The sequence below is a fragment of the Pogona vitticeps genome, chromosome ZW-PAR, assembly GCF_051106095.1.
Source record: "Pogona vitticeps strain Pit_001003342236 chromosome ZW-PAR, PviZW2.1, whole genome shotgun sequence".
Classification (NCBI taxonomy): domain Eukaryota; kingdom Metazoa; phylum Chordata; class Lepidosauria; order Squamata; family Agamidae; genus Pogona; species Pogona vitticeps.
In genome coordinates, this window is record NC_135800.1 from 6,649,050 (window position 1) to 6,663,281 (window position 14,232).

At 44.7% G+C, this 14,232-nt stretch overlaps 1 protein-coding gene across 8 annotated transcripts in view; it reads right to left on the reverse strand.

The window, feature by feature from the left end:
* The window catches only part of STRBP (spermatid perinuclear RNA binding protein), a 102,680-nt gene that overhangs the window by 42,069 nt on the left and 46,379 nt on the right, over positions 1-14,232 (reverse strand). For 6 of the 8 annotated variants that reach the window (XM_072984993.2, XM_020793405.3, XM_072984991.2 and 3 more), the window contains exons 6-12: positions 10,173-10,267; positions 9,056-9,151; positions 7,840-7,951; positions 7,388-7,485; positions 6,842-6,953; positions 3,951-4,043; positions 121-320 (exon numbers count right to left, since the gene is read on the reverse strand). In XM_072984993.2, the coding sequence (XP_072841094.2) occupies positions 121-320; positions 3,951-4,043; positions 6,842-6,953; positions 7,388-7,485; positions 7,840-7,951; positions 9,056-9,151; positions 10,173-10,267 (806 nt within the window). The remainder of the gene's footprint in view (positions 1-120; positions 321-3,950; positions 4,044-6,841; positions 6,954-7,387; positions 7,486-7,839; positions 7,952-9,055; positions 9,152-10,172; positions 10,268-14,232) is intronic. The other 2 variants (XM_020793407.3, XM_020793409.3) reach the window with 1 other exon arrangement.

Here is a 14,232-nt window from a genome sequence, read left to right on the forward strand (position 1 = left end):
ACCAACCAGGCTAAGGAAGCGTTCAAGAAGACTTAAAGGCCTGCCCCACTTTTCTGGCATTTCCATTCTTCCTGATAAATGGCTCTCCCTGCCTGAATGTCATCTGCTACTCATCCTTACCTTCACTGCAACATGAAGCTTGGCAGTTTTCTTGGAAGGCCCCGAAGCTTCGTACGTCGTGCCGTCCACGTCAACAGACATGGTGAAGACAGGCGCGTGGACCGGACCGGACTGAGAAAGGAGTTTGTACTGCAAGCCGGGTCGTATCTGATTCAGGCGCATCAAGGCATTCATTAGGTCTATTGCTTTGCTGTCCAGGACTGAAAAGGAGGAGCAAAGAGAGAAAGAAAGGTTAAGAAAGGGAGACAGGGCAGGAAAGAAAATTTTTCCAAGAGAGAGAAAAAAAAGCAAAAATGCAAAGCATGCTGCTCATATACCACCCCGCAGTGCTTAAAGCACTTTCTGGGAGGGTTGCAATGTAATTATGCTGGCTGCACATTAACTGTACCCCACCCCGAGCAAGATAGGTACTCAGATTTACTGACCTCAGAAAGATGGAAAGCTGAGTGAACCTCAAGTCAGCTATCTAGGATTGAACCCAGGTTGTGAGAAGAGCTGTAGCTGCAGTACTGCGGTTTAACCACCGCACCACGAGGTTCCATTTCCAAGGCTACCTATTTCTAACTAAATATTTCTAATTTTGGAAATACATCAATAATTAGGAATAAATGCGTCCAGGGGAATGCTGCCAAGACAGCAAAGGGTCCAGAAAGCAAGCTTTATGAGAAAAGATTGAGCAAGCTGGGTGTGATTAGTGTGGAGGAGAAAACAACAACGGAGGGGCGATACGAGAGCCATCCTATCCAGAGACGGGAAGGACTCTCTCACAGGGAAGAAAAGCGAGTTTTTCTGCAGCTCCATCAGTTACGAGCCTCAACCAATGGAAGGGAATGGCAAGAAAGCAATTCGGGAAGAACTTCCTAGCAGTATAAGCTGTTCAGAAATTGGGTCCACAGGCCATCTCGGAAGGCGGTACAGATTGTCCTTTGCTGGAGGTTTCAAAACAGATGTTAGGGGGTCCATTTGCTAGGGAGTCTTAGGCAGTAGCTTTTTGGTATTGTCAAGGGTTGGCTAGATGACCTTTCAGGTTCCTCAAATCCTACAGCATGGAACTGCAGAGCTGGAAGGGACACCGAAGAGCACCTATGCTCACCCCCCCCAAACCTCTCTGAATGGTGGAAGTCTGAGGTTTTCTTAAAAACCTCTGAGAAAGGAGAGCCTATCTTTTTTCCAAAGAGTCTGTGCTGCTGTGGAATCTCAGGAACGTCTTCCCGGTTCCTCACATGCTTCTTGTGTTGAGAAAGAGGGAAAAAAATTACATGGATAGACAAGATATAAACAGAGAGGTCAGAGGGCAAGGAAATGTACAGTGGTGCCTCGCTTAACAATTGCTCCGCTCTACGACAAAATCGCTTGATGATTAGGTTTTTGCAATCGCTTTTGTGATCGCAAAATGATGTTTTAAATAGTTTTTTTGTCCGTTTAACAATGATAGGTTCCCTGCTTCGGGAACCGATTTTCGCTTTACGACGGATCGTCAGGTTTCAAAATGGCCGCCAGCTGCTTAAAATGGCTCCCCGCTGTGTTTTGGGATGGATTCCTCGCTTTACAAGCAGTGAAAATGGCTGCCCCTATGGAGGATCTTCGCTAGACAGTGAGTTTTCAGCCCACTGGAACGCATTGAGGGGTTTTCAATGCGTTTCAATTGGCTTTTTTATTTCGCTTTATGACATTTTCGCTCTACAGAGATTTCGCTGGAATCAATTAATGTCGTTAAGCGAGGCACCACTGTAAAAGAGACAACTGCATGGTGATCACAGTGGAAGCTCCAATGTACTGAGACCACGCACAAAACGACACTGGCAGTAATAGAAATATCCTGGTGTTGGGAAGTTAATTAACACCTGCGGCAGGATAAAATGAACAACTACAAGGGACGACCAATTAGGTAATGAGGAGGGACAGAGCAACAGTCAATTTTGAAGCCACCCGCTGCCATTAGCTTGCGGGGGGAAAGTATCACTCTTCAGGCAGCTAAAGATCTAAGTACACTACCAGCTGCTGCCGCATTTGCTAAAACGCTTCCAAGAAAAATCGCCTTCATGCCCGTCCGGGAATGCAACCGACACCTTGTTAACAAACGGCATTCTGTGGCCAAGACTGATGAGATTTTTTCCCCCTTATGCAAATGTAAACCGGCAGCAGGATTCTGGCCAACGTTTAACATACGCTAACAGAAGCATCGTTTCATTCCCCCTGCCCCTAGTAACAACAACAACAAAAGAGCAGAAATCTTTGGTTTGGAAAAACCATTAAATAATTACGTGCAAGCAACGTGGATTTGGCGTCCTTCTTCAGCCCGGTTCGCCAAAGGGAACTCCGATACACAGCATCTGATTTCAGGCAAAGAGGACGTTCTCCTATTTTACGTTTCGTGGGAAAACCGACTGCAACTTTCGGCCTCTTAACCTCTTCCTGTTTTGGGGGGGCATCGCTGGCATGAAGGAGAATGGGAAAATGGCCAACTATATTCCTTCAACAGGCCCTGTACAGAGAGAGTGGCAGACGCCGGGTCTTGGCAGAGAGCCTTCCAGGGGATGGGGACTTGTGTGAGTTGCAACTTCTCATCAAGTCTGACTTCAGCCGCTCCAGCGCCTTGACTCAAACTCCTGAGAACCATTTTTTCCAAGTTGCATCGCCCTTAGAGAGGGGCCTCCCTACCGTCCTCAGAGGCAGCAGTTCTGGCTTGCCTTCCAGGAGCCGTGGGCGATGCCTCCACCCACACACCTGCCACCCCGCTGAGAGGATAGTGCCTGCCCAGAGACAGGGAGTCACGAAATGAGAAGGCTAATGGGCTTTGTGATGGTCATCAGATAATTAGGATAGCAAATAATCTCTTAGAGACAGAAGTTAAAGAAGTAAGCCAAACTGGTGGGCGGCTAGTAGAAGAGGCAGAATAACACCGAATGGGTTCCCAATGCATTCTGCCTTGCCCCCCAGGAGGACTGTGCTTTTATTAACCTTACAAGCTCACAGATCGTGGACAGTATACAGATAGTTGACAGAGTTCAGATAGGGGAATGGTTACATAATCCCATTATAACTGGCCTAAGGAAAGGCTCTATGCAAGCTCTCTAGCACCTATGAGAAAGAAGAAGAATCAGAAGCAGCTGCGACGTCATCCAGGAGGGTTTGCCCTCTACTGTAGATTAAGCCAACAGTTTAGCAACCTTGAGAATGGCACCCCCGCACTCCAGGAAGCGAGGCTGGTCCACTCTCTCTCTCTGCGCATGCGCTGTTCCAGCTTCCCTTCCAGGGACTGCTGTCTGTACATGTGTCCTGCCTCGAGACTTGGCCCTTGGACCCCGGGACTCGGAGGCTTTGCCAACCTCCCTGAAGTCTTCACAGAGAAAATCCTGAAAGGAGGGCCTACACACGCCAAGGATGATGTGCATGCTCAGGGACCACAGAGTGCCGCCCGTCTGTCGTCACGATGGCAACCACCAATGAAACCCTAAAAGGGAAGATGAGCATCCTGGGGGGGGGGAAGGTATTCCTCCATTTCTCTTCCCACGCAGGAACATTCTGTTGCGGTTCTCATGATTCAGAGGCTGCAGCTGGTCAAAGGACGGCTGCGTTCCAGACGCAAAGGATGGGAGGATACGTGGACCCGGGAAATAGATGCTCAGGTTTTAAGCTAGCTCAGATGAGGCTCAAAGGATAGCCTGCTGGAATGTGCAAGGCACATCCTGCAGTGTTTTGAGCTTGAGACTTACCCATCCCCTTCATGGCTCTTCAAGAGCAGCTCCTCCTTGAAATCAAAGCAGCGGAAGAAGAAAAATTATAACAGCTTCTTAAAAAAAAAACCACTAAAGAAAAGAGATATTTACTTTTCCTCAAGTTCCGCTTCATCTTCTTACTCGGATCTTTCTCGTCCCCCAACCCGTCTTCGAAAGGCCTCTTCAAGGCTGAGGAGCCAGCACCTTAAAAAAAAAAGAAGAAGAAGAAAAGGAACAGAGAAAAAGATATTGTTTTTACAAGGCGGACTTTGGGGATGGGAGAAAATGAATATGCAAGAATTATCAAAGGAGCACCAATCTGTATCAAGTAAAGCAATTTTACAGATTATGGTAAGAACAAGTGTAGAAATGTGATCGATTAAAACCACTCTTGGTGGTGGGATGGTGGGTGGGCGGGGAAGACCACTGGGCAGAAGGAAGGGCTAAGTTCTTGCCTGCCTGAATTTTGTCTGCCGGTGCAAACTCAGGTCCTCTTTCCCAATCCTGACCAAACGCATGCATCGAGCCAAAGCTCTTGGCACTGCGGAGACGTTTTTACGCAGAACTCAGCAGCTTCTATTTTTAAGAAAGCCCTTAATGCTCTAAAAGAGGGGGATGAAGTCAGGAAGCAAAGACACAACAAGAAGAGGAGGGAGGGAACAAAGCAAGGAGATAATAGTGAGTTGGCATTCCGGCCCCAGATTTACGGCCAAGTGGAAAAAGCTTTGACTGTCTCCAACAAGAGAGAGGGAAGCAAACGCTTGCCCCAGAGAGGCCGGTAGCTGTGTCAGAACTGCTCTTCCCACTCTTAGTCTCACAACAACCTTGTGAGGGAGGCAAAGATTTTGCTGAAGGTCATCGGGTGGGTTTTCAGCTCCAGAGGGACCTCCGTCGGCATCTCCCAAATCCAGTCACTCACCCTAATGAGCACACAACACTGAGACACCTTAAAATATAATGAAACAAAAAGGCTTGTTTTGCAATCAACAAAGACCTTAGCTCCCAGACGCCTTGAGCTTCCCTCCAGAAGGGAGAGGAGGTGTTAAGCAATAAGCAAAGAACAGCGAGAGAGGCGCTAAACCAAGCGCCTGGCATATTGTTGTATGCCTGCCCAAGCCCGATTAAAGTTCAACAGTAATTAGGGGAGGAGGCAACAAGACACAAACGCCATGAAACCGCAACGGTGCAGATCAGGCACACAGAGATGGGGAATTGAAAGACAAAGCCATTTTTCTCCACGTTTCAGAAGGCTTACTCCCGCCCTCTGGAGATTTAACTTCTGGATTTCGCCAGCTAAGAGTAAGATGGAGGCAAAGAATCTTCCCTCTCACCCACCCTCCCTTACTGCAGGGGGGGGCCCAGCTACTGACGATTCCTCCTTGTAAGTCTATCAGAATGCAGTAGGGGGTCATTACTCTTTCCTAATCATCCCAAATTCAGCAAGCATCAGGTGCTAGAGAGAGAGAGGGAGAGGGAGAGGGAGAGAGAGAGAGGAGGAGGAGGAGGAGGAGGAGCAGAAGAAGGCGTTCTACCGGCATCCATCATTTGCTTTAAGAGCAATAAACTCCCCTGTAATCAGGAGTGTCACACGATCGATGTTCTCACTTTAAAAATAAATGACCACGGCTATCTCCTCTATTACTAAAATGTCAAGGAGCCATTATATTTTCGACAGCCGTGGGGCTACGGATAAAGGTGACATCTTAATTGTCAGAAAGGCCTCCATCTCAACAGGGGGAGAGAATCAAGCTCTCCTAGAATGAGAACCGCATGATCCCAGATAAATACGCTTATTGTTTGCAGCATGTATATATTACACACACACACACAAATCTTTTCCTCCAGGGAACTTGTCTCTTTACTTTCACAAGATGATCTAGGAAGTAGATGACTATGAAGATACTGACCCACTGAAGGCCACCCTGATGTTTTTGTGGCTTGACGAACACTCTACGATAGACCTCTTTAAGGCCTTGTCCAACATGCTCACTCAGAATTAATTAATTAAGCATTAATTAATTAAGTGAGCACGATTAATCAATAAATCAGGCTTTTATACTGCCCCATTAGTGAACATGCGCTATTGTGGCCAGTTTACAGAACAGGGCACTTCCATCACCCCCCAGCACCGCTCTCATATAATAACACAATCAACATGGAGATAAATCAATCTGAATACAATAATAAAAAGAAAAGCTAAATTTAAAAATTAATGTATTCTCAAAGGCTTTCACGGCCGGGATCTGATGGTTGTTGTGGGTTTTTCGGGCTCTTTGGCCGTGTTCTGAAGACTGTTCTTCCTCACTTTTCACCAGTCTCTCTGTCCTCTTCAGAACAAGCTTCAATGAGAAGCTTTTTTCCCATAAAATAGGGGCCACCACCGTGAAGGCCCAGAAGGCTTTGGGAAAAGGCTTGGTGATTCTTAGTCCTACTCTAACTGCTAGGCCAGACCTGCTCTTCCTTCTTGTCTCAAACATCGCCATTTAAAGATGAAGAAATCATAAAACATCCTTAGTGAGCTTAATGAGCATCTGAAGAAGGATCTGAGCCCAGACCAAGCTCAAGCGCTTGGATTTCTCTCTCTCTATGAATGAATTGAGCATTTCTGTTTTCTAGGCTTCCCAGTGGATTTGCATTCATCAATATAGGAGTTGTATATAGTATAAATATATATGCAGGTAGCCTTGGGGGGAAAAATCACCTTCACTGTGGCTGTACATATCTCAATTTATGTGGTTTGGATATTATAAACTTTCATACTGTATAAATATAAGTAGATTATAAGGATATATATGTAAGTTCTTGTTGGATATTGTGTTTAATAAGTTAACACAGGTTGTATTTATATTGTTAGGCTTTCCGTACATCATATTTCACTTGTTTTTGGGTAATTGCTCCTATGCCAAGACAGTAAAAACCAGGCACTGGACCTCGTTGTGGAAAACGGTGTATTTTACTGTCATGAGTGTCTTGCTCCAGTTAGTGCGTCCTGTGTTTCTCACCTTCTTTGTCGGTCCCCGACCAGGAATACTTTTGGAACGACTTATTAGAAGGGAGAGGATCCATTTCCAGGACCTTGTAGATCTGCCCAAAAGCTGACAGTCTCAACGCGTGCTGACCGAGAAGGGAAAGAAAAGTTACTTTTAATACTCAGAACGGATCTGACTTCATCATTGCCACACAAAGATCAAAGAGAAGGACCAGAAGCCCAAAAGATGCCGATGTGCTAGAAAAAAAAAAGCACCCTCCATCTGTAATTACTGGCTAGAGAAGAATTTGTGTGTGTGTGTGTGAGAGAGAGAGAGAGAGAAAGAGATAGAGAGAGACCGCCAAAATCTGGAAGGCCACAGGTTGCTCACATCTGCCACCATGAAGCCACATGAGCACATGTGAGCCACGGAGAAGAGGATGCCAACCTGCTCTTCCTCACCATTTGTGCAACACCGGGGCTCGGTCTCTGAACACAACACACCACAACGCAACGCCCTGTTGTGCCAGAGATGGGGGAAGAAGAGGTGGCTCGAAAGCCTGGCACGTTTTTTTTTTACCTGGGCACTGTGTGTAATGGCTTCTCTTTGTTGAACAGTCAAGTTAGACAAGGCATCCGTTGGCTCCCGCTCGCAGGGGTCATGCACGCCGGGCCCACCTGTCGGGGGCATGGAAGTTGGGAAACCCAAATCAGCAGGGAGGAAGGAGGAGAAGCGAGTCATGCAGCCAGGTTTGTACACTTTAGCTTTTTTTAAAAAAAAAACATCCCCAGCCTTTCATCCACCCCTTATAGGGTTGTGGGCACATCTCAAGCATTTCCCAACAACCAAAAAAAATTAGTCACTTTTTTTTAAAAGGATGCAGGGTGGGCCAGACTGTGTGTAAATCAAACATTACACCACCCCTAGCTTTGGAAAGTGAGACTTTGGGGTGTTTGGGAGGCTGCACCAGAACTGAGTTGTCCTGTCTGGAAGCCAGCGCTGCATGCAGGGTTGGGTCCAGCAAGACTTACCGGGTAGCAGGATTCCTGATGCTAAGCACTCCAACACTCGCCGCAGAGCCTCGCCGGCACCCAAAGGTCTATTGCATGTACCGATGGCTTTCTCACAGATAAGTTCCAGGGGCTAGGAGAACACGGGAACCGGAGTCAGGAACACACCATGGCAGCATTTGTCACACATTTCTGGGTTGGGTTTCTTGTTTTCCATCTGCCTCGAGGGTCCGAGGGTGTTGCTGTTATGGCCAGGGAGGGGCAACATGAGGAAGGCCATAGGTTTCACACCAGTGCATGGGGGGGGGGGAAGCCCTACATGGACAGTGACTAGTGGAGGTAAATACAATCCACTTTTCTGAAAGGTGCTAAAGGTACAGATCTTAGTGTTCAGCCAAGGGTCTGTTTCTAAAGGAAAGTGGCTAAACTGCAGGACACTTTTCTCTGGAATACAACAACAACAACAACAACAACAAAAACAAGGCTGCCCAAACAGAAGTCATTTCCTAAAGAGACAAACGTCTATGGAAATAGGGCCAGACAATTTCAAAGGTGAAGACTCAACTGCAATGGTATTGGTCAATTTCAAAGGTGAAGACTCAAGTCCAATGGTGTTAGTCAATTTCAAAGGTGAAGACTCAATTGCAATGATATTGGTCAATTTCAAAGGTGAAGACTCAAGTCCAATGGTACTGGTCAATTTCAAAGGTGAAGACTCAAGTCCAATGGTATTGGTCAATTTCAAAGGTGAAGACTCAAGTCCAATGGTGTTAGTCAATTTCAAAGGTGAAGACTCAATTGCAATGATATTGGTCAATTTCAAAGGTGAAGACTCAAGTCCAATGGTGTTAGTCAATTTCAACGGTGAAGACTCAAGTCCAATGGTGTTAGTCAATTTCAAAGGTGAAGACTAAAGTCCAATGGTGTTAGTCAATTTCAAAGGTGAAGACTCAATTGCAATGGTATTGGCCAATTTCAAAGGTGAAGACTCAAGTCCAATGGTGTTAGACAATTTCAAAGGTGAAGACTCAATTGCAATGATATTGGTCAATTTCAAAGGTGAAGACTCAGGTCCAATGGTGTTAGTCAATTTCAAAGGCGGCTCATCAATTCTAAATTGATGAGTCTACTCTCTTATAGCAGATGAGTCTAGTCTCTTATAAACTCTGGGCCCTAGTCGGGAGATTTCACTAGCATTCAGCAATGAGTGGGTTTCATGTTCCCTCAAAGTACTTACCCAGCCTTTCAGTGGTGCCCAAGTGGGAACTCTGTTGCACAAATCCCGGAGGACACGCAGCACTATAACGCAGGACTTGAGTCCGTTCGCCCTGGCCTAAAACAAACAGATCCATTCCATCCAACTGCAGAATGCCTCTAAGCCTCGACAAGTTATTTTGTGGATCTTTCCCCGTCACCCCCCCAAAAAAAATCTAAATTTATTTCAAAGATTTTCAAAGCATCCTTGTGCTTATTAAAAAAAAAGACATGCAAAAAGAACAAGCAAGCACTAAGAAGTACAGTGGGGTCTTGACTTGAGAACTTAATCCGTATTGGAAGGCGGTTCTCAAGTCAAAATGTTCTCAAGTCAAATCTGCATTTCCCATAGGAATGCATTGAGAACCATTTGATCCGTATCTGCTCTTTTCCGTCCATAGAAACTAATGGGAAGTTGCTATTCCACCTTCGACCACTAGAGGGGGATATTTTGTTTCTTTTTTTCTTAGGTCAAGAAAGGTTCAGGGAAGGCAGGGAAAAGACAGTCCAGGCAGTCCGAAGACTGTCTCCCAATCCACTCTCTAAACGCTGGGAGGAGTGAGGAAGCAGACAGGCACCCTTTTCACTGGCCAACAGTTAATTGAAAGTTCACATTTTGCACTTTCCCTGCCTCCCACATGTTTTTTTTTTCAGTTCTTAACTCAAATCTAAGTATGTAAGTCAAGTCAATATTTTCCTATGAGAGCGGTTCTTAAGTCAAAATGTTCTTAACTCAAGCCGTTCTTAAGTCAAGACCCCACTGTAGTGTGGCCTGCCACCCTGGTGGAGGAAAAAAGCAAATACAGGTGGAATTGTTCATTTTTACAAGCAAGGAAAGAAAGGAAGAAAGAAAACACAGTGGTGTAGCTTTACAACCAAACTCTACAAGTGGGCTTATGGTTTGCCATCAAGGTGGAAAACCGGTGTTCATAAACCTGTAGTAACTTAAGTAAAGAAGGGGAAAGTACTTAAGTACTGAAGGGGAAAAATACTTTAAAAAAAACTGAACGAGAAAATATTTCAGACTGATCTGAACTTTTGGGTTTTAAATGAAAAGCACTTTGTAAAAGATACGAGAAGGTAAGAAAGAATAGCCCAACCTGGAACCATTTGGCGTGCCGCAGAGACGCCAAAGCTTCGAGGCATTTCTGCCGGTTGAGCAAATCCTGGGGGTCTTTCATCGGAACACTGTCTACTGGGAAGGCGGGAATATAAAGAAAAACAGAAACAAAACAAACAAAAAAAGAGACAGACATAGTTTGACCAAGTGGTTTCTGTCACACACAAGTTACATGGAACAGCTGCCAGTATGATGGTGGTGGTGGGGGATGTTAATAAGATGCCCAGAATTTATTTTGGGTTTCTTTTCAAACCCCCTGTCCCACAAATGCACAAAATAAATAAAAATGTAAAAGTCAACCAGCGATTTTGGGAGGGGGGGGAATCAAACATGAAATAATAATAAATATAACAAAATTCTGTCCATTTTGTTCAAACAGCCGCAATCGATATGGGATCTTATTAATGGTGGGATTTTCCCCCTCCCTTTAAATGTAACATGTTTGGGGATCGGACCATACAAAGCGTTGCGGTTGGCCTCCTTCCTGCCAGTTTCAAACCGAAATTTTGAAACAGGGAAAACGAGGTAAAACAAAACAGGCCACGAAGAACGATTTCCAATGGTTTTACCTCTTTCGTCGCCTAGCAGGGCAACAGGTGGGGCTGGTGGATGAGGAAGCTTAAACTCAAAATGCTCTCCATCCCACGGCTGGCAAAGGCTGTGGCTTGCTTTGGAAAAATTAGCTTTTCATGGCGCTCGCTGAAAGCAAACCTTCCAAAACAGGAAAGGTCATGTTTGGGGGGGGGCTCCAGGACTTAATGATACTTCCTTGAGATGAACCACGGGCTCCCCTTCTGAAATGTAGAATATTTCATGTGTTTTATTAAAAAATAAAAATGGAAGCGACACGGATTTTCTTTCAGTTTTTCAAGTCTCTCCTCCCTGCCCCTCTAAAGAAAACAAAACACAAAGCAAGACATGAATTTTGGTTCAGTTCAGAATTTCACCTCTTGGGAAATTCTACTTTTTCAGCTGAAAAAACAAAACAAAACTTGGATTTTTTTTAAAAAAAATTAAAACCTGGGTTGGGTGGTAAGGGAGCTAAGAAAAATGACGGTGGTGAGGAACCAATGTTTGCCCCCCCCATACCTAAATACCTCTGCAGGTGATGGAGAGGAGTCCAAATTTTCTGAGTTAAAAATAGTGACCGGGTTCTGAAAACAGAAGTGATCCCAACTTGCCGTCTTGAGTAGCTCAGCTCCACTTAAACACGCACACGCACAAAGCCAGCAGAGGGATTAGAACACAAACGGAGCATAAGCCGCACATAAGAGAATCCAAAGCTGTCTTAAATTTGACACTCTCTCGGCTTCCAGCCTGGCAAAAAGGAAGGGCAAAGCGCCACGCAGTTATCGTCCGACCCCGTCTATGAACTTTGCAGCTGATCTCCGCATTGTTTTCACATTACTCTTGTCAACAAGGCAGCCCCCGGGAGTAATCTTCGCTGCTGCTCCGAATAAAAGCTGCAAAGTCATAAATGGGATTAGCCTCTGGGTAGTTTGCACGCACAAGAAAGGAGGGGCACTTTTTTGTTTTAGTTGCTGTTAAAGAGAGTCTTTGCTTTCCCTTTTCTCTCTCTCTCTCTCTCCCACCCCCTCTCAACTTTTGTTAGCATCCTCCTGGACCCTCGCAGGAGCCGAGCACAGGATCAACCATGACCACCTTTTTTTTTTGAGTGCAACAAAACTGTCTGATCCATGGATACAGGGCGGGGCGGAGGGAGAGAGAGACGATAGAAACATGGCTTGGGGATCATGCGTCATTCAATACAGCAACCGTCAAGGAGGGAGCAAGAATCATTTCTGAAAAGTTAGGGGGAGGGAAATGACGACTACGGATTGACTGGCTGCAAGGCCGTTACACCGACCATGCAGAAATGGCCATGGCCTGCCTCACAAGGGGGTTGTGTCACTGGGACACCGTCAAAGCTTGCTGAAAAATATAAATGGGCCACCTTTTGCCTTAGTGGTTTTACTGGAAGAAGATAACAATTCCCCCCCTCAACTAGGTGTGCATATTGCTTGTTGCGTTATTGATTGAAGGGGCCACACCAAAATCATTGGAAGGGCCTCGGAAAGCAGGTCACCCCGGGGTCCTGTGTTTTCCGCAAGGCCGCGTCCCTTGCCGTTGCAGGCAGTCAATGGGTGATAATTAAGTACTGAAGAGAGAAAAAGAGAGATGGAGAGGAAAGACGAGGCAGCGTGGAAGCGGCGGGCAAACAGCTTACAGTGTTGGGACCCATTCTGGCAATCGCCGCGAAACCAGATCGGTCATTTCATGCTCTGACTGCCAAGGGAAGCAAAAGAGGTGTTAAAAAAAATTACTAATATACGTTCAAACTGATTTACACTTGGGTTGCAGTACAACCAACGTGGAGTGTCATGTTGCCTGAAAGAATAACGTGTCTATTTGGCATAAACTTTCGAAATGTTTTTAACCACCACGAGAGGTCTTGGTTAGTTTTCCAGAAGCAGCTTCCACAGTTACTGCCTGGAGGTTTCTTGGTTTTTGCTGTTTTTAATATAGAGTAGGACTCACACACACCCCCATCTATAGAGTATGGAGTGATTGGTTCCAAGCCCCCCCCATGCCAAAACTCGTGGAAAATTGCAAACCCTATACATAGCATGGCCTCTGGCGCCCTCTAGTGGCCAGTTCTGGTAATTAGATCATGGCAATAGTATTTCTGGGTTTTATGGATTTTATAACTGTTTCAGCAAAACTGTAAAAAGAAAGAAATATGCATATGCACTATATTTAAGGAGTAGGTGGGGATTATATATTTTTTCCCAAAAACAGGGCAGATTTTTAATAATCAAATAAAAAGCCCAATTCTTTTACAGCTCAAAAGAAGTGGTGGGTAAATGACAAAAGAGCAAATAATAATAATAAGAACAACAATAATAACAAAAGGAGGAATTAAGAATTTTCTGCATAAATAAATAAATAAATAAATAAATAAATAAATAAATAAATAAATAAATAAATAAATAAATAAATAAATAAATAAATAAATAAATAAATAAATAAATGAATGAATGAATGAATGAATGAATAAATAAATAAATAAATAAATAAATAAAAATTAAATTACTGGACATATAATCATGCTGAAAGTTGTGAAAAGAGAATTTGGGCAGAGAGTCCAACATGTAAATGGCCAAACTGAATTTGCTTTTTGCCTTTCAAAGTCATGAGCCTTATAAATCCTATTTAAGCAACAAACTAAAATTTTAAAAGAATCAAGGTAAAGGAAACCCCAGAAACGGACAAGTCAGAGCATGAAATAGCAAATATGGCCATTTCCAATGTGCCGCAAGGCGTTTCATCCTCCCCCTTTGACTTCCTGGGTTAGAAGACAGATTAGTTTGAGGAACCGAACCAAATCGGACTGCAAGAAGCCTCGGGCAGTTCTGCTTGTATGCTTCTACACTCCCAAGATTGGAGCTGCCATAAAAGGGAGGAGCTCTGATCTCTTGCAAGTATGTTTTGATGCTATTTGGGGCGGGGGGGAGGAACACATCCCACTGCTCACATCCACATGTTCTTCCTAAGTGGTTTCACTCTGAGTGAGCAAGACCCTTCAACAGTTTAGCTTGATGGTCTTTGGATTTCACAAGCACCATATCCAAGTCCCTCTCCTTCCTCTTCTCAAACTCTTTCCCTTGCTGTAAAAGAATGTGTCTTGTGTACAGGGGAGGGAGGCCTGGTTTTTAATTCCTTCTGCTTCACAGGATAAAACTACAAGACCACAGCTGCACAGAAGGGGAAAACAGATTTTAAAAAAAACGTTACTTCCTGCATTCTTAGTGTGTTGACCAGATTGTCTTAGTGAATGTTATAATCTTTGAGTCTGTCTATACTACACAGTTACAGCATCCTGGTGTCACTTTGTCTTCATCCCACAGGGTCTTGGGTTTTGTAGTTTCGGTAAGGGAGCTAGATATATATACAGTGGTGCCTCGCAAGATGATGTTAATTCATTCCGCAAAAAATATCGTCTTGTGAAAACATCGTCTTGCGAAACGCGGTTCCCCATT